The sequence below is a fragment of the Schistosoma mansoni genome, chromosome 3 (assembly GCF_000237925.1).
Source record: "Schistosoma mansoni strain Puerto Rico chromosome 3, complete genome".
Classification (NCBI taxonomy): domain Eukaryota; kingdom Metazoa; phylum Platyhelminthes; class Trematoda; order Strigeidida; family Schistosomatidae; genus Schistosoma; species Schistosoma mansoni.
In genome coordinates this window covers 687,225-711,752 of record NC_031497.1, presented here as the reverse complement: position 1 = coordinate 711,752, position 24,528 = coordinate 687,225, and the positions used below count along the sequence as shown (strand labels likewise).

The following is a 24,528-nucleotide window of genomic DNA, read 5'->3' as shown; positions in this document are numbered from 1 at the left end:
CTCTTTCTAAAGCGCTGCTCTTGTCGCTGGATTAGCAACTGAAATTGATCGGAAGTTAGAGCCATTTTTTTATGCAAATAATAATAATAATAAATCCAAAAAACACCGGCAATTGTTATGGATTATTTAATTCCGAAATGACGTCAGCGGCTGCTGTATTTTTTTTCCAGAATCCCCGTCGCCAATTGTTATAACGTATCAATTTGCCCTCTTAATATATATATATATATATGTCCAATGATACAGGAAATACGTACGAGCAGTCTTGGGTGCTATTCGGTCCTTCCTATCTGCCTAGCCCAGCCGTTAAGTCCAGAACACAAATAACAGCCTCAGCAATATGAATCATTATTTACAAGCATACTGGGTTATATATATTAACCAAACAGACCACATATATCAAAAATAGAAAAATAACATTTGTACAGTAATTGGCCAATGTGGCTGTAGCTAGGGGGAAAGTAATCAATAATAATAGTTCCAAGGTCAAAATAAAGGTTATGATAAGAGGAACACGGAAACGACTAGGTCACTTACTTAACAACTATCCAATAGGAATAGGCGTATTACATTTGTCCATAAATAGACCTCAGATTTATGATTCATAATTCGCCAGGGGATATAACACCTACTCACTAACTTATCGTGGCGGGGTCGTTGTTTGAGAGGACAAAAAGCGAATGTCCAGTGATTTAACCGGGCTGGTGGACACGGAAAGTTCACCTAGGGGAGTTGGAAAACCCTGATTCCAAACCAATCATGCACATGGGCCGGCTCCAGTATCCTGAGGGAACAAATGGCATATGAATCAATCGTTGGTCATCGGCTACCATGGGACTGCATCTCCTTACGATGCTCCACTGCCTTGTGGATTAGACCTTTAGGTCAAAGGCTTGGGATGTAGGCCCCTAAGAAAACCACCTGCTTCAGTTTGGGCACCTCAGCAGTATCACAACCCTCACACAAATTGAATGAGATTTGTGAGGCGCATATGTATCTGGTGCTTCCTTGTAACAATATTTATGTGATTGAATAAAATAAATAAAATTTCACATGAAACCAACAGTTAATTACAAATCAAGTTTAATTTAGAGATCCATTCTTTGAAGTTATCAATGAATCCAATTCATTTAATAGTATTTTACATTCTAAAGACCATAATATTTAGTTTAGGTTTTCAGTAAAATATAAAATGATTTCCAGCTCATGTATTGAAGTTATTATTGCAACTGATACATTGTGTCAATCAAAAAATCGTCAAGTGACAAATTTAAGCTGTTAGCTAAGGGATGGCTCTGTTTTACAGGGGATGGGATATGAATCACTGAAAGGCTTAATTACCTAATGGATATATATATATATATATCTTTTAACTTGAGTAGCAGATTGGGGTCGGGTATAGGAAGTTTGCGTATCAGTATCAACTTTTGGATACTAAGTCTGACAACAGTAATCCCATTCCATTAAATGTTGTTTTGTTCCCACTAGCCTCAAACCTTGATTTCAAGATTCTGAACTAACTAATAATGATCGGTTTTGTTATTGTTCAACCAGTTATGTTGGCATTAGAACATATTATTTCTCTGTTGTTAACTTATGGAAGGAAACTTGACAAAAAATCTGGGGTTTGAGACCATTCGATATATATTTATCATTATTTTCTACTCAATGTTCTCTAGTATTCTAGGAATGATGCTCTCACCGTGAGGTGTGAAGTTGTAAGAGTTGATCCTTGGTAGTTTCATTAGTGTTCACTTCTGAAGGGTCTTATGTTAAAGTGAAGCAGCTATCTAATATTTGGTGGTTTCAGTCAACTAGAGTTCTTGTTCCCTAAGGAGGGGGTTGCTCCATAGAATGATACTGTACTGCTCAGGTTTTAAAGAGTCTGAATGATCTTTTTCTACTGGAAAACCGCTATAATGATAAACTATCATTTTGTATGGTCTATATGCATAAATATCCTTGGAGAATATGTTGTTAAATCACTATATATATAAATATACTTTTTACATACAATATATTTTATACATCTGACACTTAATTTCTATCAAACAATTCGTTCAAATATTGGTGAATATTCATTCATATTTGCTAAAAGTATTTATACTCTCTAGATGTTCTTATTTTTCGAAAGTTCTTTTGAAAAGAATATACCTTTCTTTTTAGATCCCGTCTACTTGGATAGATGTTTATCAGACTTTGTACTTGGAATACTACCTAATCGTTAATAATTTAGAAGCGGCATTTAGTATTCTTGAAAAGTGGAAAATACATCATGGTTGTCAAATGAATGAGACAGTTCCAAATAGTATTGATTTATCTCCACGTTTTCGAATATGTCTGATATGGTTGAAAGTATCTAAGTTTATTTCTACCAAGTTGACGAACGATTCAGATAGTAAGTTATTAACGATGTACACATGAGATAGTTTCAAAGAACTAGAGAGGAAAATACGTGATTTTTTGTTGTATAAGTGTCGACATGGTGTTTTAAGCATCTGTTTTTGTTCGTAATTCGATCATTAAATAATGTCTTTAAATATCCTGTTGAAGTGAATAACTATCCCCAATTACTTTATAACTTTATATGCAGCGGCGGCTTAAGTGGTTAGGGTATTTGACTTTCAGCCACTAAGTTACATGTTCGAACCCTGCTCCACGTACTTCTGTTTGGTCTGCTGGGTGGTATCGTTAGTCATCACACTTACAGTGTAGCTCATATCCATGTACCTGGTGAATGAGTTAATTTAAATGAATTTTAAATTTTGCGACCATTGTTATGCTTTTGTAATTATGAATGATAGGTAATGCCTCGTAGTTATATATTATTTTGAGTATAAATAATAATAACTTTAATAATCCCCTCATTATGTATTCTCATAATTAATTAGCTATTAGGTGATTCTATCTTTGTTAATATCTACCGACAGAGTTTTCTTAACAGTGTCTTACTGTTAAGGGTGTCAAATCCTCTGGAAGTTACCTAGTTACTGATTATTTTGTAAATCCGAATTTCTATATTTCCACGGGAAAACCTCATATGGGTGGCCTTGCTTCATTTCTACCACGTTTAAAGATCCTATCTTTTTATTGGGCTGTGACTGTTTTATTATGCGTTATGTCGAAAAAAAGCGATAACAAGCCGCTTTCTTGGGTTGAATTTTGTCCAGTATGATCGAGCCGTAGTGACAACAAAGCATTTGTATGATGTCTCTCTTTCTCTAGTTCGATTACGATTAGTTCACTCATATCGCCTATAGGACTGCTAACTTTCCATTTACCAATCGACATATTGACTAATGGATAACAATCAAGAGGTTAACTTTTTTTGGTCCTCGAGCTCTTCCTAACTCATTATTCAATCAGAAGAAGGAGCCAAAATATGAATCGGTTCTCCATTGTGCTCAATTCAATTGCGACTCAAAACGCATGCTATAATATACTTGAAATGCCTGACCACATAGCACACCAAATGGGAAGTCATACTTCAACACAATCATACCATAATTAGTAGAAAACGAAACGACAGTAAATAATTAATTAACAGAAGTTAAGGAATAGTAAAATGCATACCAATGGTGAATAGGTCCACTAAAAACTTACTATAAGGGCAATATAGAAATTAAACAGTACAGTTATCCAATAATTATACATCTATATATTTAAACACATAAAAATTGATACAAGGAGGCACCGAATATATGTGCGCCACATTTCATTATTCGATTTGTGTGAGGGATGGAATACTGTACGAGTGCCCAAACCGAAACAAGTGGTTTTCTTAGGGGGCCACTCCACGATCCTTTGACCCAGAGGTCTAGTTTACAAGTCAGTAGATCAACGTCAGTCCCATGGTAGCCGGTGACCAACGATTGATTCATACGCCATTTGTTCCCTCAGGATCCTGAAGCCCATGTTCACGATTGGTTCGGAATGAGGGTTTTCTCACTCCCCTAAGTGGATTTTCTATATCCACTAATCCGTTTAAAGCGCTGGAAATTCCCTTTTTGTCTTCTGAATTTTGTAAAGAACACCTGCGACCGCGAGAAGGCATTGAGTAGGACTTCAGTGGGTGTGTCTGTATACGCGTGGCGACATGAGAGCATTTGGAGAGGGGGAGCTGCCTCTCCCCACCCTTGACCTTAACAAGGTATTTGGGGGCAATTCTAATAATTATGCAATGTAAATATGGGTAGTAACAATCGAAAAAGTAGTCCCGAAAGTTCCAGTTCTCTCAATATTCGTCTCATCATAACACTATCTTAAATGCTTGCTTCAAATCCGAGCTGTGCATGTATCATACACCTGTGTTGCTTGAATCAACCATCTTTGATTTGTACTGAATAACTCTTTAGCAATAACGAGGGACCGAAGCAAATTGATGAGTTATTGACGCTATTTTGAAGATGCACATCAATTACTTTGTTAGTTAACACAACTCATTTCTGTCATAAACTCTTCTTTTTAATTTTCAACGTATTTCTTTCTTACTTAGTAAGTATATTCTTAATAAAGTTGAATAGTGGCTAGCAGTGGAATCTAGAATGGGTGTTTCGCCCCACTTGCGACTGGTCAGTGTTTTGTATCTGTATATCCTTTTGTTGATATTCACCTTGAGACTCGAAGCCAGTACCTTCCGTTTCGTACACTCAACTCGTTATCCACTGAGATACTGAGTTCAAATAGTCACTATCATGTACAACGACTATAAATTTTATTTGTGAGATTTTATGTATTTCCATCACTAATGCTAACGATTACAAATGATCAGTTTTGTTTAGGGTACATGCAATCTATACGGATTGCCTCAATATAGGACAATTAGTATCCCAAGTAGGTTAATGCGCTTATCCTGTATTTCACTGTTAAATACTATTCAATCTTATTAAAAAAAAACATGACTAAATGGCCAATATCAAGGCAATCCACAGAGGAAACACATATACTTTAAAAAGAATGATCATTGTTCAGATGTCGATACCTGAAATGCTAACATCTAACTGGTGATCACTCAATATTTATTGTCAGGATAGATGAAGAATTAAGGAAAGGGAACTTGTTGAAATACTTTGTGCTGAGAATTCTATATTGTACCAAAAATAAAAAGGTTGAATAAAGTCATTAGTAATACTACTACTAATAATAATCAAAGGAGACTGATCAGTTACAGACCTTACTCAGTTAATAATTGGTTAATATGAACCTGTAGAGAATAGAATACATTAAGAACATGTTTGGTCTTGATCATTTCATTTGGATTTGGTAATATAGAATGTAATATTTTGCTTATAACTAATTGATTTTGTTGTAAATGATGATTATTTATTGTCGTTGTACGGTCAAAACATAACTTTTGATTCACTTAGTACTGTTTGTTTGAATCTTCACATTGATGTGTTAGGACCCATTGCACAAGCAAGTGGCTATCAGGACTCAGTGGCCGAGTGCATAATGCGATGGCGTTTGAAGCGAAAGGTACTGTGTTCGAGTCCCAGAGTGAACATCAACTCCGAGATGCAGGTACGTCCAGCTGACGAGTCCCAAATAGGACGAAACACGCGTCAAACTGGATTCCACTTCTAGCCACTATTCATCTTTGCTTACCATAACTTGTGATGTTTTTTTTTCCTAAAAAATAAAATATTTTTTTCTAACATATTTTCTTCTTAGCAACAATACCACAGCCTATTGTGAATGAATTTTTAGATTTACTTAAAACAAATAATCTCACTGTTCATTCAACTCGTTATCAGTATTTAATTGGATATATAATGAAAATGTTTACACAATCTATTACAAATTATCCTGAAACTATGGGTTGTGATCAACAGTTGAATGCATTTTCTCTTGGTGTTCAATTTGATAAGTGTTATTATGCGAACTATTTACAACTAGGTCATATACACCGTGAAATGGAGAGTTTTAAGTAAGTTTTTTTTCTGTATACAAAGTATTTCAGTGATTTTTGCTATTTTCTTTTTTAAGAAAATTTAGATCACATTGTTATTTGTTAACGGTTAAGGGAAAAGGAAGGGGTAGTGGTGTGTGTTGGATATCAGAGTATTCTTTTACTTGGTCTCGTCTTTTCCAACCAGTCAGCTGATTGAAGTAGTTGGGAATCATTTGGATTCTAATCACTCAGTTACAATAATTTCATGTATTTGTTCACCGCTCTTACGTAATCTTTTGTATTTAATCTCTGGATTATCCTTGGAATATCTTAATGGCATATCAGTTATGTGTTAAAATTAACCAGTAATCAAGTACAATCAACTTCTAAAGTATTACTTGCCTTTAACAGATACTTTTCATAACCGAAAACACAACATTTTGTTCAGTAGTCTAGTCAGCGTATCGTAATGATATCATTAACACCTATTTGGTAGAATCATTCTTGTCTGGGGTTTTAGTGTACCAGGAATGATCGGTTGAGAATTCATAAGACTAAAAGTGCCAGAGCCATACCGAGGTCTATTGTCAATAAGACATTTTCTATAGATGACAAACATTTTGTTCAGCTATACTTTTATTTATTTGTTGGGCATCACTGGGATGATATCTGTAGAATATATTCAAGCCACTGAAGCCAGTTTTTCTATATGGTAACCCCAATTTAATCACTATCTCTACACATGAACTCACTTCGGGATTACTAACATACAGAGTAATCTTTTCTAGACAACTATAAATTTCAAAGGTACAGGGTTCATACTGTACCCTTGAGCACTAATTCTCAACTGTTTAAACGTAACTTGACTAGCCTGTTTATTCTTTGCACATTAAGACACCTCCATACTCAATATCAAAAAGTTTTTCTTTAGACAACATATCCACATCACTACTGTGTACTTTCTTCAGAGCTGTTTCCAAGATACTGTCGTTGGTAAAGTTGAAGAAGAATGGTGAGATCGGACAACCCGACTTCTTGAATGGGGCAACTGAGAGAGGTAGTTGTGTCCCCTCACTCTCCTTGAGGTGCTTTTGTACAGAGCCTTCAAGATGATAATAAGCTTCTCGTGCGCACCCTTTTTGAAAAGACATTCTCATTGCACAGTCCTCTTCACTGAATCGAAGACACGGCTCTAATATCAAGAAACACTATGATTCGTGACCTGGAATAACTGTGGTGGTAGTACAAGATTTGGTGGTGTGAGGATGTGATCAATGTGGTTTAGAACCTTAACAAGAGTCATTGAGTCTTCGCGAGATAGTCCTACATGGTTTTTATGCAATCTTCAGAATATGATCGAAACTAACAGTTTGAAAGCGGTTGGTAGCAGACTTATTCCTTGATAATTATTGCATGAATTACTTAGGCTCTTGATAAGGGTCCCAGCGATACTACTTCTTCCCCATATTTGTATTCCGTTTCTCTTTCTTCGTTTGTCTTCATTCCGTTTACTCAGAGAGGCACTGACATCCTATGCTGAAGCCTATCGTTTGATGCCTGGTTCACCAGTTTGCGCGTATTATTATTCAGTGGCATTGTGTAAGCAAGAACAATGGGTAAGTCGCATAATTAACGTCATTTCTTTATGGAATGTTATTGTTGTCAGTGTACATGTACTTAGTACCTTATGCCCTAATCACAGCTTTTCTTTCTTGATGGTTTCAGCGAGTGTAAGTATTGCTACGAAGACGCATATGATAAAAGAATTAGCTACTTAAGCATACTCTCTGCTTTCATAAATTATTTTGAATAACGATTTTTGATCAGGTTTCTAATGATGTGTAGTATTAGAACACATATAAAATTAACGCCCAGTAGTGATTATTTTAAAATATAGCGTTGTTACTAGAATAGGCACTGCTATAGTCGTCAATCGTCTAGGCATAAAGTTGTCTTTGATAAGTAGTATATTAAAAAAGGGGTACGCTTAGAAAGTGGTCTAACTGCGTTCTAAACGTTTTGGTAATAGGAGATGATTTCATATAGTTTGATGTCACTCTATACTTCCTTTCGTGCATGGTATTAACGGGGGGGGGTAAATGGATGTGTGGAAGGTGACTATCGTTATAGTATAAGCCTTTAGTGTCTTGGTAAATTAGATGGAGGCATACCAAGCTGATGAGTCACAGCAAGGTGAAACGTGCGTCTTGGATTCCATTGCTCGCCACCATCCATCTGTTTTTAAAATCACGTTGTATAGAAACTTCAAAGTTGTTGTTTCCATTGAATGCAATCACAATTCATTTCCGTATAGAATCGGTGAAAGACAAAACAATTAACCCTCATAGCTTTCGATTACAATTGAATCATCGGGGCTGGAAACCCTGTTTAATCGTGAATACACACTAACAAAGAGTCACTTATTGGGACTAAACAGAGCTTTCCAGTGCTTCCAAGTTTTCAAATGGGCAACTAATTAAGACCAATTTATTTAGCCCCCAAATGCCCTAGTACGGCCGAGAGTGGGGAGGGCCCGCTCTCCCTCTCCAAATACTCTCACATGGCCACGCGAATATATAGCCTCTGTCAGGGAATTCCTACTCACTGCCTTCTCATGGCGGGGGTGTTACTTACGAAATTGAGAGGACGAAAAGCGAATATCCGGCGCTATAACCGGGTTGGTGGACACAGAAAGTTCACCTAGGTGAGTTGGAAAACCCTGATTCCATACCAATGGTGCACATGGGCTGGCTCCAGTATCCTGAGGAAACAAATGGCGTATGAACCAATCATCTGTCACCGGCTACCATGGGACTGCATCTCCTTACGATGCTCCACTGCCTTGTGGACTAGACCTTCAGGCCAAAGGCTCGGGGTGTGGCCCCCTAAGAAAACCACCTGCTTCAGTTTTGGCACCTGAGCAGTATCACAACCCTCACACAAATTGAATGAGATTTGTGAGGCGCATATGTATTTGGTGCTTCCTTGTACCAATATTTATGTGTTTAAATAAATGAAATAAATAAATTTATGATGTTAAACTATGAAACTCAACAGGCTTCATAAATCCCTCATATCTTTAATAATGAACTCAATTGGTTATAATCAATTTTTGTTCTGTTTTAAACTTTACACCAGAAATTCACGGTGAACCTATACTAAAGGGACGAGTTAGGATAAAAAAAGTGACTTTTGTGCTTTTGTGCGAAATTCAAGTATAATGTATGATGATCAGAAAAAATAAGTCAGTCAGCTACCATGTAGGACCAGGTACATATATCCATCGGTCCACGTTTCCACACCTCATTAGCACAACAAGATGAACAACGAATTCATAAAAGTGGTTACGAGTATCTTCTACTCTTAATGGCCACGTTTCACAGATGTAAAGTAGAACCGAGCGAACTGCTGCGCGGTATACTCATCCCTTAATTGAGACGAATATCTTGCCTTCACCATAGGTGACGTAAGTTGGCAAAAGCCAAACGAGCTTTTTGAATCCGTGCTGAGATTTCGTCAGACACCAACCCATTTGGGCTTATCAGACTTCTAAGATAAGTGAAGTTGTCGACGCGTTCGACTACTTCACTCCCTAACTTTAGTTCAGGTGTTGACTCAGAGCAGTCCTGGAGTAACAATTTACATTTAGAAGGGGAGAAACGCATCCCAAACATCCTTGCATTGTTGCTCAGTGCTACCAGAAGACTGCATCTTGTCCCCGTCTTCACCAAACAGGAATATGTCATCGGCATCCGACAATGATAGTTTTTCTTGACGTAAAAGCAGCATTTGACTCTGTAGATCGAGAGGTTCTTTAGGAGTGTCTGTCAGGAAAAATACTTTCAAATATTAATTAAAACATTTAAAACGGTCTAAAAGCGAAAATTTTTTGCCACCATAGAGTAAAAATGATGGTATTAAATGTATCAAATGCCTGATTTTACCTTTTAAAATTGTATATACCAGACAAATCGACCCTATTCTTAATTCCTAACCATAAAATCTTTGATTGTAAAATAAACCAAAGCCTAATGGCACCTTATATTTTGTGAATGAACTAATCAGATAGCGCCTCTTGGATTTATACTTGAAATTCATTCAATCATTTATCTACAGTGTGCACCTTTGAATTATAGATGATGTTAATTGGTGATGAAAATCCCAAACTCTAACTGGGAACAATGTAGGGTAGACTCCTAAAAATCTGTTTGTATTCTTTCAAATATTCAAGAACATGAATAAACCATAACCATTAAGATGCGTCTATATTTCTTTGTTTCGATTTCGATTTACAGACATAGTATTCTGTAGAAGACATTAATAAACTTACTGATTATGTAATACCTGTTTACACTGTTTTCTTTTTCATAAACTATCAATCTATAATACCTGTTCTCTTATTGACTGGCTAGAAATTATTTGGAACTTGTCGTAGATATTTTAAACTCGTCTATATACTACTATTTCTGTTTTCATAATATGTAAATACATTTACCTATTCTGATTCCTTGATTTTTCTTTTTGATGAAAATGGTCATGCTTGTTTTTTTCTTCGTATTATCGTCAACGAGTTCTTTTCATTTTTCCTCTGTTCATATAGGAAAACGCTTTAGATGTGTATTCATCTATTGATCATAAGTAAGTAAAAATTATTGTAATTGGATAATGCAATCCAAATTTTTATTGTTGCTTTAGTTACTCGTTGATATTATTGATATAAACACTTTATAGTAGTATTATTACCATTAGTAGTGTGGTGTGTGCTACTTATGTTGACAGTTATAAGTAGTATGTAGCACCAGTCGGGAGTGAAATTACTGCGAGCAGAAGATTGAGAAGACTGAGATAAAGAGAAGAGAAAAGAAAGTTGAAAGTGATGTGACGCAGTCAAAACAGTCAACCACCAGTTATGACAATTGGTGATGGAAATTTCGGGAAAAAAGGGAGATATAACAATTGACGACGGGTTGAAAAAAGGAACCAAGATCAACTGGTAATTAGACAAAAAGCAGTGTCATTTCGAACAATCACCGTACAGATTCTTCGTCGATATCATTGAATGACATTGGTTGTTAATTAGTCATACAGTATTTTCTATTGCCGTGCTGATTCATACAGAAACAGAAGATGACTCTCCTTTCTGATCGATCGCAGTTGCTGTTTCAGCGGCAACAGCAGGATTTTAAAAAGAATCAGTTGGAATTTATGGACAATTTACGCACACGGCTGCTAAATCATCCATGCTTTGGATATGTGACGGAAGTTAATGAATTAATTTTTAAATTGCGTGCATAGCTGGAAAATGATTGCAGGATGAATGAAAGTGTCAGTGAAGGCCTCCATGAATCTCTGAAAATCTGTAATTTAAACGAAACAGTAGCAGTCACACATGATCCGCCCAGTGGTCCAGTAACGTCCATTTTAAAAACACGCCATGTAGTGGGTTCGAATCCCATTATCCTCGAAACAATGTATAAACAGTGACTTGCCCAGCTCACAAAAAGAGTGTCTTGGAAAATTGCCATTAAATTATTGCAGTACCTGTGCATGAAGAAACAAAAAATAAATCAAGCAACATAATGAACACAGTTGCACCAAATCGAGCTCATCATTCTGCAACAAAAGTTTCAGATGAATCTACTTACCGGGATTCTCGAGTCGTTTTACCAGATATGAGTTATCCTAATGACTCACACGTCTTTGATGGAATTCCTTACAAAAATGAGGAAAATATGTCGGATGAACCAAATAATGATAAAAAATCTAATGCAATTTTGATAGATACTGGTTTTCCTAGTGATCCATCATTTACTAATGAGGTTCTCAATAAATATGAGGAAAATGTTTCAGAAGAATCAAACCCTGATGACCTCATATCAAGTGTCGTTGATCCTCATCATCTAGTAAGTTCTAGTGGATTCTCTATTCAATAAATGATTGTATTTTCGCCTAGGGTCGTCATCGTGTTTTGTGGTTAATAAACCTTCACTTGTACCAGTCTTTGTGTTCTTATTTTGCGTCTTGCGAATTCAGTGCTTCCTCGTTTTATAAGTATAAGTGATAAGCGATTCCGACATAACAATGAGCGACGACTAGACATAACAGAAAACAATCAAGATAACAGGAATGAAGGAACAATAAAGTTTTTAAGAAACAATTCCATGACGATGTGCAAATGATGTACTTAATGTATGAATTTGACATTTCAATAAACCACTATGTGACTTTGCATTGAACAATAAATTGAGTATTTCCTCCAATCCTTCGTTCACTACAGTACTGGTAGTGTCTTTCAATATTTTTAATGTTTATAACAATAAAAGTGTTGAGTTTCAATCACTTTGATAGTAGTATATGTATATTTGAGAAAGAAATTTCATGATAAAGCTACATTGTGAATTAAAGGAATTTTCATTGAATCAGAAAGAAGTAGTTGTTTTCTAGTTTTCATGTATTGTAGAAAAACTATCTGAAGTCGATTTGAATAAAATATAATCTTGGTTCTAATTTATAGTACAGAGCTCACTCATGATCACACTAGTGTTCAAATACAAGAATTTCATGTTTCTTGGGAAGCATCATACGTTCTAAATTACTTAGTAAATTTCCAATCATCGAATTTTATTTAGTTCACAATGTAACTTGACCGTCATTCATCGCTAGCTGTACTGTTTATCTCACTCTTAATATGTTTAAACGCAACATAAACGGACATCAAATTATCCGTACGCTGAAGGCTTTTGATCACCGATTTCTTAGAAATATTACTTGCAAACGGTAAACCAATGGATTTAGCTATGCTGAAGTTAGGCATAGAAGATACTGAAGAAATATAGGTTGAAAGAAAGCTGAGGGCGGTTAAAACATGACATAGAATTAATCCAAGAATTCATAGGCTGTCGGTCTGAACCGACTATCTGGTTGGGGTTTGAGTGACAACTGCAATCTGAATGGTTGAAAGCGGTACGTGACTTGGATCAAAATCAGTCATAGCAGCTCAGGTACATACATACCCTTTATTTCACAAGTCTTCAGTCACAGTGTTCTTTCATACATATCTTCCCTTTGTCTTTTAAAACCATATTCTCGATATTCAGTCTTTCGCATTCACATTAGTACTATATTATTTTGATTCCTTTGGCATTTATTCTGTTGATTTCATCTCCTTGTGTTAATGTTCTGGTATAACAACTTAGACTTATCGCACATTTGTGCCCAGGCTATGCATTGATTATTACTGACTAATTGACGAATTATGAGATGGGTAATATTTCTTTATCCAATATAAGCCTGTGTTATTGTTACATTTTGTATAGACTTGCCTTATATGCTTGGCATCACTTTCGTAAGAATTCTATTTCTTAGTGTATCATTTGTGAATTTAATGTTTTTCGGATGGTTCAAATTATTCCGTCGTTAAAATTTAATCCAGCTGACAAGTGTCAAATAGGATGAGATGTACGTCCTGTATTCCATTTTATATATCATCTGTTATTGTTATTGTTTCACTTGTTTAGTGATTTCACAAAAGATATGTGGCTTAATTATGGCTTAATTAATTTACGTCTGGGTCGAATAAATGACTGTTTGCCAGCATTACAACGTGTTGTTTTAGCTAAAAATGACGCGTAAGTATTGTATATATTTTGTTAATAATATTAATAACAATAATAGTGGTAGTAATAATAATAATAATAAACTCCATATATATACATTCAACTTACTGATATCTATCAATTTATTTATTATTTATTTAAACATAAATATTGGTACAAGGAAGCACCAGATACATATGCGCCGCACAAATCTCATTCGATTTGTGTGAGGGCTGTGATACTGCCCAGATGCCCAAACTGAAGCAGGTGGTGTTCTCGGGGGGCCACACCCAGAGCCTTTGACCTAAATGTCTGATCCACAAGACAGTGGAGCATCGTGAGGAGATGCAGTCCAATGGTAGCCGGTGTCCAGCGGTTGGTTCATACACCATTTGTTCCCTCAGGATACTAGAGCCAGCCCATGTGCATGATTGGTTTGGAATCAGGGTTTTCCAACTCACCTAGGTGGACTCTCCGTGTCCACCAACCCAGTTAAAGCGCCGGACATTCGCTTTTCGTCCTCTCACTTTCGTAAACAACACCCCCGCCACTGTGAGAAGGCAGTGAGTTGGACTTTTCTGGCAGAGGCTATATACGCGTGACCATGTGAGAGCATTTCGAGAGAGAGAGAAAGAGAGCGGACTCTCTCCACTCGGCCGTACCAGGGAATTTGGGGCTTTATTAGTCAAGGAAAATAGTAGATCAAATATAAGTCAAATTGCTAGACCTAATAACAACCTTTAAGTCTATTATTTTTCAGTTTCTAGGTCGATTGGAACTTGATATTCATGTGTATATGTGTTTGTACCATGTAGAGACAGATATAAAGTCTTGGTTTGGGATTTTTCGGAAAAAATATTCTATCAAAGTACTCTTTCAACTTTCCAGCAAGAGTTTATAGTTTACATCACGGACTGACGTTAGTTAACCAACCATTAAAAACCTGGAATCAGTGGATAACTATATTGTCCTAGTATGGGAACTTCTCAGTAGTGCACATCAACTATCCCACCGAAGATCGAACGCAAAATCTTTTCACAAGGGGTTTTTTGTGGAGATTTAGTAATTTTATAGTTAAGATCATGAGTCAATTGAAGCTAGACCACCACTTTATGTGCCATTTGTTCTAAGCTGTGTGTAATTTGTTGTCCTCATAAAAATTCGTTTATTCTACTAAATTGCCTATATATATTTTTTTGATAGGGAGAGAGTATGAAATCCTTTTCTTTGTCTTATTACGTAATAAGAATTTGTCGCTAATATGTCTAACACTTCACTAGTTTACAGTTTGGATGAAGAACTTTTAACAGTTATAGTGATTATATTCATTTTACTTGTAATGATTTCACATGTGGAATTCCATGGAATTTATAAATGACAGTTTAATGTATATCTATATAAACTTTCTTTTTTAGATTATATTGGGAAATTCTCGGTGAAGCTTACTTATTTCGTAGAAGTTATGAAACAGCGGTGAAAGCTTTCAATCGTGCTTTAGACGTATGTTTTTTTTCTTCCTTTAGTTGTGCGAATGAACTTTCTGCTTGATATTCTTAAATTAAAAAGCAACCTATCGTTTTTCTCGCTTAATAACGACAAGGGGAATTAATAAAACATATATAAACAATACTATAAAAAGACTAATCGAGTAAAACTTGACTCAAGCTTGTCACTACCCGTCATTGGACATAGGCCACCAACGAGGGATTTCAAACCAACTTTTTTGCGAGCTCCCCTTTTCTTTTTTTATCAAATGACGTTCATAGTCTTTATGCCTATATGCCATGCGTTCTTTGATCTCCTTTCCTTCCTTCTGCTTTAAAGATTTCGAAGTTGCGACTTGTCTTGTAATTCAGTCTAATGATTCTAGTGAAGTTATATCCTATTCACTTCCAGGATTTTTCCCCCAATTTCCTGCATAACTTGAAACTGTCTCGTTCTCTATCATAGTGGGTTGTTGCTGGTAATATTCGGCCAATGGATCTAGAGTATCTTCGTTGACAGCTGTTTATAAATACCTGCAATTTTCGATGATGATGATGTTTGTGGTAGTTCTCCAAGTTTCAGCTACGTACAATGGAACTGTTTAAACGTTGGTATTGAAAATTTCGAATTTGGTGTTGAATGGCAGTAATTTTGAGTTCCAGACATTTTTACATTGTAGGAATACTGCTCTTGTTTTTGTTAATTTGTTCCTTAATATCTAGAGCACATCTTCGTTCTCTATTGAGTAAAAGGAATGTTCAAAGAGTATAGGATTTGAATTCAAAGATTCGATGTATGTTTCAGTTGATATCCAAAATGAGAAATATATTACATTCTCTGAAAACTTTTTTTAACTTGGATACTTACGTCTGTTGCTCCTTGCAGAAAAGCATAGGCCTCTGACTAGGATTCTTCAACCAACTCTGTCCTGGGCTCTATTTTCCAGTTGTTTCCAAGTGCTATTCATTCTTTTGATTTCCTCCTCCGATTCTCGGGGCAATATGTTCTGAAAGCATCTAAATTCCAGGTAAAATTAAAGTGACATGTAATTAAAAACATTAGGTGACATATGCCCAAATCGGTTACAATAGCCCATATTCAATTACTCTCTGTTTTCCCTGAAATCTTGAGTTTTAAATTTATATTACACCTTTTTGTTCCATGAATTCATTTTTCCTCTATCCATTCATCATATTTTTCATATGTAACGTTTTCTACCTATTACTGAAAACAGTACTACTTCTATTACCCTGACATTTATCTTAATAATTTCATCTTGATTCACTGATATATTGTTGGAATTTAAATCAACGGACGTATGTACCAGATTCTATCTTTGTTTATGACTGACTTACTGATTAAGAATAAAAAATTAACAACCTTTGATTATGACTGTTTCTGTCAGATTACTCACTTTTTTTTCTCACAATAAAAGAGTTCAAGTTACTTCAAAAAAGTATTGACGAATGCTGAACAAAAGTTTAAACCAAATCATGAATGCGCACTGCTCAGGAGTCCCATGCTAGGATGAAATAACCGTCCAGTGCTTTCAAGTTTTCAATGATGGTCTAGCTTAGATTAGCTCGTGAATTCAACTGTAAAAATACTACAATCTCCACATATCTTCATAATGATATTAAACCAAATAGTTAATAACCAATTACATAGTGCCCAGATAACGGATCAAATAATCATTTTATAACAATATCATCAATGGGAAGATTCAAACAGACAATACTAAGTGAATTTAAATTTCACCCCATTGCGCAAGCAAGTGGCTATCAGGACTCAGTGGCCGAGTGGATAACGGGATGGCATTTGAAGCGAAAGGTGCTGGGTTCGAGTCCCAGAGTGAACATCAACTCCGAGATGCAGGTACATCCAGCTGAGGAGTCCCAAATAGGACGAAACGCACGTCCTGGATTCCACTGCTAGACACTATCCATCTTTGCTTACCATGCTTGTTAATTAAGGCTATATCGAGGCAATACGCACAGTATGCACATATGTCGATAAGAGGCTGACCAGTCACAGTTCTAAACATCAATGGGAAGATTCAAACAAACAATACTAAGTGAATTCAATATCTAAGTCCATTCGTTTACTGTATATACATATATAATTCGATATTCAACTTATTCTTTGAATTACACAATTTTACGTAAATTATTCCATAGTTATCATGTTTATAAAAACATACTACATACATTACTGACTAAATCAAAATATTATAGTGAAATTGGAATGTTCAAGTACATAAATACTTAGTAGGTTTTATTGTGTATCCAATTTTAAATGTTTTTTTGTCGTCGAATTTATTTAACCTGCTTTTCATTGATTCATTGATCTAAGCACACTCTACAATATAATTGGATCTACAATTATTTAGTTTTACTACCGAATTCTCTGTGTTGTTTCAGTTTAAACGATTAAGTACAATAGTATTTATTAAATGTTAGTTAGTAATGAAATTCTCTATCTGCGTTTCTTCCTATTTGGGACTCGTTAGTTGAATGAAGCTTTATGGTTCAGGGATTCGATTCTTAGTCAGCAAGTTACAGGTTTTAACTTCGCTCCATGTAATTCGGTTTCGTCAACCGGTTAGTATCAATAGAACCCAATGCATAGTGTGAAGCTGATGCTAAGTACACGAATCTATACCGCATTCTACTATTTATGTATTCATACTGAGATTCGAACTAAGTACTGATTTTCATTGAAATCACGAACTGATAAAAGTTAGAAAATCATTTAAAACCCGGAATCACTAAACGTTTTTTCTCATCCTAGTATGGAAATTCACTTCAGTGCGCATCCATAACCTTGCAACCGGTAATCGAACTCAGAGCTTTCGGTTTCGCGCTCAAAAGTTTAACTTCCAAAGCACTGTTAGGGTTGTGGTTGTTCACTTCTGAGTAATCAGTTTCATACTAGAACGAAACAGCCGTCCGCTGTTTCCAGGTTTTAAATAGTCGTCTAACCGAGATCGGTCTGTGATTTTAATGAAATTTAACAATCTCTACAACCCTATACTGACGATAAGTATCGATTGTTTAAAATGTTAACAAATTTTCATCCATTTACCTGCTTAGTTATCATAACCATCAAACTGTTTAAACTGTATTGACGTTCATTATTGTCATTAGAAAATCTTGAATGAAAATATTTCCCGTCTTGGCATGATTTCCTAATATTATACGGTAATACGATTAGTGACTGAGATTATCATACCACTAAACTAGATACTTGATCGATAGGCTATACACAGATTGAATCACGTTATACCAGATACGTAATTTACGATCAAAGTAGAGAATCAGAGTATGAACTAGACAATACCTTATTCAATACTATTACAAGCAGTCTACACTCAGTGTGTCCATAGTAGGAAGGAAATTATTAGTTATGTAGTCAGTAAGCTAAGTGGCTCTCTGTTCATGCTCAGTGGCCAAACATTATCTTACTTCCACTAGACAAACATTTACCGACGCATAATTTGGCATAAAACTATTTTGTTAATATGCGTAACTCGGTACACGAAATGATCTTGTTCTCTGAATTACATGGATTACAATTACAATTACATGGATTCAATTTCGTCTAGTAAACCAACAGTTGAATAATAATAGTAATAATTTATAAAATTACTTCTGTGCTTTTTTCTTTTTTATTATCGACAATTTCAGTTAGAACCGAACCGACCATTTACACTAGTTCTGTAAGCGTAATTTTTTAAAATCCTGGTTTAAAGTTTTTTGCATCATGTTTCAATGTTCAATAAAACTTTGATGTTATTGGAATAGGTCAGTGTCAGTATCTGAATTTTTACTTTAAGTACAAACTAAATTCCTTTGCATTTTTAACTTCTTTCGGAACATTGTAGATATGTAAATCCATAAAATCTACATGATATTGATTTGTTTTCACGAACCTATTTATATAGGAACTATTAATCAATTCTGGCCTTGTTATATCGGGTGTGAGTGCGTGCATGACCTGTTCAATATGTAACGTTATAAGACTGCCAATCACAGAGGAGTGAATTATCGATCAGAGCAATGATACACAAAAGCCATATGAGCAGTCTTGAGTACTTATCAGTCCTGCTATCTGCCTAGCCCAGCTAGTTGAAAATCTGGATACCCCACCCCCATACACAAAATTCCATGTTTTTTAGTTTTAATTACTTGTGTTGTTACTCGCGATACCACTATATTTTCAGACAAATTTGGTAATCTGATTTTAAAAATATTATGTTTCGGAACTAATCTGTCAATTAATCAGCAATCTTAAGTGGATTCTATGTTACGTTGGATACATATTATCAAGAAATGCGGTCACTAACAGATAGTCGAAAAATGTTATAAAGCACGCATTTTCAAATACTATTATACCCTTATTGTTGTATCCCTACTGTCCTACCGCTAAATGATTGAAATCGGGAATCACTCCAATGACCATGACTATAAGTAAGAACACGATTGACCGATGCAAATGAAGATTTATTTACCCTCTAAAACTATTGTAACTGCGATTATATCGTGGTACTTCAACAGGAAAACTGTAAATTGGATGACTCAAGTAAAAACATGAAGACGTTAGACTAGAATTTATTTATAGAGATTAGTTTACTTTGAATTCGGCCTTTGCCACAGATTTACCTCAGTTCGGATATTATCCAAGAAATGCTGTGGGGCTCATCGGCTATTCGTATCCATGGTCTCTCTTGAATTCGTATTTGCTGTTCAATGTTCTTTGATTTTCAATGATACTCAATCTGTTACGAGTCTCACGTTTAAATTGACTTTAAGGTTAATGAATTTTTAATAATCGACTTTATGAATTTTAATGCGCGTTGTAAATGTTTAATTCACTGGCGTAGAGTATATACTAGAATCATGTAAGTAGATCAAATGAAATTGTGATAATAATAATAATAACAATAATAATAATAGGAATAAATATGGATAATGCAATAGTAACATATTTAGTAGTCAGATCAATTATTGATCAGTCAATGGTTACGTAACAGAATGAAATTAAGTGAAGCGCTAGGTAAGTGTTCAGATGTATGAGAACAAAACGTAGAGGAAAATAGATGAGGTTTATCATCTGGTCGATTTATCGCTTAAATAACTATTATGTAGTTAGATCGGTCAAGGTATAAAATGGATCTGGATTGGTTCCTTTTTTGAATAAAACGTTCGGTTTTTTTTCAACAACAAAAAATCATAATGCAATTACTTCTACCGTTTGAAACATTTGAGGCCTAATCACGTTTGACAAATGACGTCTAACTTGGTAGATTATCGTTAAAAATTACTGGTCATAATGTGTTACCCGTATTTGGTTCATCTGAATCAGATTAGATAAAATAAAACCGTCTTCGTAATACGCTTTTACTGAGCCACGTATCTTTGTTTTAGTAAAGTGAGGATCTTTAAATAAAAATTGTTAATTCATATCTAGCCAAAGAAGGGACAAGATTTTCATGAATTTCTTTTTAACACATAAACTAGGGTTATTGGTTCAACTTACCTGCTAACATTTCAATCTTTATTTTATTCATATCAACGTTAACACATGTAGAGTTAGTTGCATAACCTCATTTACCAAGTATTTGTCAGTATCATATCTATCTAATCATTTAGGTGCTGGATAGTCTTGTGGCGAATTCCAAGACTGTATCAGGGCACATTTACTCTTTGAATAATACAATTTCACGAGTGCCAATTTGTACAAAATCTGGGTTCAGCAATTTCTACCAACTATTTCAATCGCCTAACCTCAGATTTAACTGTCTACTTGCCTAAATAATCTGAAGTTATCACAAGGGGGTTTTGTGGAGATTTTAGTAATTTTATATAGTTCGAATCCCGCGAGGCGAGATCGTGGATGCGCACTGCTGAGGAGTCCCACAATAGGACAAAACGGTCGTCCAGGTTTTCCACGGTGGTCTAGCTTCAATTGACTCATGATCTTAACTGTATAGTCTAAAGTTACTCTTTCTTATCAGTAGTAAATTGTTCTTCTTCTTATTATTATATAATCATGTATTCAATTCTTTTAAAATTTAGATGTGGAAGAGCTTATCGTCATATGAATGATATTTACTCGTCACTTTGTTGTTTTAATAATGCTCTAAAAATGATTGAAGACAATTACATGATTGATCGATTATACAGAAAATTCTATGTCTTGATTATGAAAGGTTAGTTTGTCTGTTTAATTATCTCCGTGTTTAATTTGTATAATCTATCATGTTTTTCTTTCTCTATTTTATTGTAAAGGTGTATTACTTCCAATATCTTGTATGTTGCACAATTTCATTAAAATTAAATTTACCTATTTTTATTTACTTGAACATATAAACATTGGTACAAGGGGGGACCAAATATATATGCGCCACACAGTAACAATGAGGTCAGTAGTAGTTATTGTTGGTTTGTGTGAGGGCTGTGCCCTAATCGGAGCAGGTGGCTTTCTTAGGGAGCTACTCCCCGAGCATCTGACCCAGAGATCTAATCCAAAAGGCAATGGAGCAACTTTTGGAGATACAGTCCCATGGTAGCCAGTGACTAATAATAGGTTGATACGCCATTTGTTCCCTCAGGATCCTGGAGCCCATGTTCACGATTGATTTGGAATGAAGTTTTTCTCACTCCTTTAAGTGGGTCCTTCATATCCACCAACCCAGTTAAAGCATCAAACATTCGCTCTTCGTCCTCCGAATTTCGTAAAGAACACCTGCTGCCGCGAGAAGGCAGTGAATAGGACTTCCGTGGATTTGTCTGTTTACGTGTGGCGTTGTGAGGGCATATCGGTATGGAGAGCTGACTCCTCACAGTCGACCGTATCAGGGGACAAATAAAATTAATAATCTTGGGAATTGTGTGCATAAGCTTTTAAGTTATGGTAATTGCTCTGTTTGAAAGTCAGGGAATCAAAGTGATTTTTGGGCAATACATTTATTCTTATCGAAGTTATTCTCGAGTATTGAACTCTATGTATTACTGACGATCAGTAGCACAAGTTTATTGTCTTGCAATTTGATAAGTCTGCTGATTGAACACTTAGTCCAATTTCCTAGCCGCTTCTAATAACCTCAGACTAAATCTACATAGCAAATTAAATACAAGGTAAAAGGCGCGAAGTGCTACAAATAGCTTTATCCAAAGGTCATGGTATATGCAGGAAGTTTTGTGTATTTATGTTATCCAATCTAACCTTAATCGTCTATAAGGTTCCAGATACATACTAAATATAGTAATAGTAAGGCAATTATCCAATCAAAATAGGACACATGATCTATTATCCTTCTAGATGTATTGAATAGACTTGTGGTCAAACCTGATCGAATAAAATGTTTCCAAGCGTTTTCTGGACCGCTATTAATTTTTCTCAGGAATATTTTGAGAATTACCAATACAATCAGTCATTAATCAAAAAGGATGTGCTTAAATTTATTCTATTTGTAATATAGCAGTTGTATGTTATCTTTTTTTGGCATAAACGCCAAATCACCACGTATTTCTAAGCTAAATGATATACCTAGTTTTCATGAGGTCAAACTGTTATTTACACTATAGTATGTTGTAACAAATACCTACGTTATTTAATACAAAGAGAAATCTTTCCCTCTTTATACGTTTCATACGCGTTAATCGTCGCAGATATCCCGTGAATTGACATTTGGAAATTACTTGACATTTATTTTTTGTAATGATAGATTCATTTTTTCAGTTAAATCATTGTCTTATCACATATCTTAATTATGTAGTTGGATACTTTGAATAGATCTAAAAGAAATATTGTTTCGTATTTTTTCAATGCTAAATAGAATTGGTTGAAATTCATATATTCAAATGTCAATCTGGCATGTATCAAGGATGTACTGGTCAAGCGTTGAACGATTTACATCATACTTTAACCTTGTTAAACAAGTATGTTTTTTTTTAAAAAAAGAATTAATTATGGTCAAGAATGATGTAGTTGTTGTTATGTCCTTAGCTTATATGATATGGCGAAATACGATTGCCAATTTAGATGGTCCGACTTATAAGACCAAACTAATGACGCATACGCCAGTACGGGCAGCCCAGAGTTCCGATTAGTTTATTTTCCGCTTAGCGGTCCCTCGTGACTGATCGTAGTTGTGGATTACTGTGAAGTCCAATACTGGAACGAAACGGTCATCCAGTCCTTCTAGGTTTTCACTGGTGGTCTAGCTTAGATCGACTCGTAATTTTAACTGTGGAAATGCAACAATAAGATATTGACACACAAATTCATAAACCAACATTGGTGCAAAATAATCTGCTCATTTTTATCACCTCCTTTTTTAGCTTATTTTTTCCTGCATATGCATATAAATTGCGAAATTACGTTACCAATAATTGCGCGACGATAATTTCCACGTTTAATTCACTAAGTTAAATCGGTTAGTATCAATGATTAAGTCAAGGCTCTAGGATGCCAAGTATACATTACTTTTATATGACCTATATGGTTTCTTTAAATGACTTATTTCTTTAAAATAACTAGTTGAAATAACCTTGTGTGAATTATTATTCACAACTTCCTCAATGTCCAATACATGTGTCCTTTTCAGTAATTCCAACTATTTTGCCGTCCATTTGCTAGGTGACTATTACCTATTGAGGTGTAATTTCCATCGAAGATTTCATTTCATGCATCTATAATCATTCACAATTATTTTCTATGAACGTGTTACCATAGAGTATATGACTTGGCGAATTAAAACAATATGCTTTAAATAAATTACGTACTAGAAAGTACACTATAGTCTACAATAAACCACCTACCTGATAAAACGGATGGAGTAATTACTGATAACCGTACTGCTTATAGCACACCTATTATGTTAGATGAATCTCAAAACTATCCCGCGTCAAAGTCTCTAGAGGACCAGAAACTCCAAGAAACGTTTTATCCAGCCAGCTATGAATAGAATCTCCGCAGAAATATCTGGAAAAGTGAGAATCGTGTGTCACAGTTTTGATTGGATATTTACCTATGCTACTGTCAGATTTAGTACGATTCCAGAAATTTTCAGAGGTTCAAAATCGTGTGTAATTCCATGAATACCCTCGATTTTCCGTACATGAACTAACCTCAAGTAAAAATTTTACTCGCAATTATCATTTTCCCTTAAGTTTTCCAGTTGACTCATAGTAGTTTGGTATATCGGAACCGGCTAGCGAGACAGTTTTAAACCTGTTATTAGCAAGATTCATCATAGTGAACACTGAAAACATTACAAGTTCTTTTTGTTTTGAAATAGGCAAGAAAATTTTCGTACCGATTACATGTTTACTCGTAAGTGGGTGAAAGAGTCATCGAATTATAGATCAATCGTTGGTAAGTTAGATTTTTAAAAAAGTAGATAGTAGGTCAATATACAGCATCTGTGTTTCATCATCTTAGCTTATATTTGCATCAAGAGAATGGTTAGTGTTTCAGGATATTTGGCTCATCGAACATTTATTATACATTTAAGCAATATTTCATTTCAGATGAAAATGTAGGGTGAACTGA

General features: G+C 35.2%; 1 protein-coding gene and 1 non-coding gene across 2 annotated transcripts in view; both read left to right on the top strand.

Annotated features, from left to right (window-relative positions):
• The window catches only part of Smp_194650 (hypothetical protein), a gene marked incomplete at both ends in the record, with an annotated part of 67,197 nt that overhangs the window by 14,177 nt on the left and 28,492 nt on the right, over positions 1 to 24,528 (top strand). The window contains 8 exons of the mRNA XM_018798835.1: positions 2,237 to 2,398; positions 5,707 to 5,926; positions 7,407 to 7,506; positions 10,491 to 10,528; positions 14,901 to 14,985; positions 19,782 to 19,870; positions 21,048 to 21,181; positions 22,811 to 22,913. Coding sequence (XP_018650684.1) covers positions 2,237 to 2,398; positions 5,707 to 5,926; positions 7,407 to 7,506; positions 10,491 to 10,528; positions 14,901 to 14,985; positions 19,782 to 19,870; positions 21,048 to 21,181; positions 22,811 to 22,913 — 931 coding nt within the window. The remainder of the gene's footprint in view (positions 1 to 2,236; positions 2,399 to 5,706; positions 5,927 to 7,406; positions 7,507 to 10,490; positions 10,529 to 14,900; positions 14,986 to 19,781; positions 19,871 to 21,047; positions 21,182 to 22,810; positions 22,914 to 24,528) is intronic.
• On the top strand, positions 16,760 to 16,826 carry Smp_tRNA_00825_Pseudo_TTG.1.1. The gene has a single exon. It is a non-coding gene (tRNA).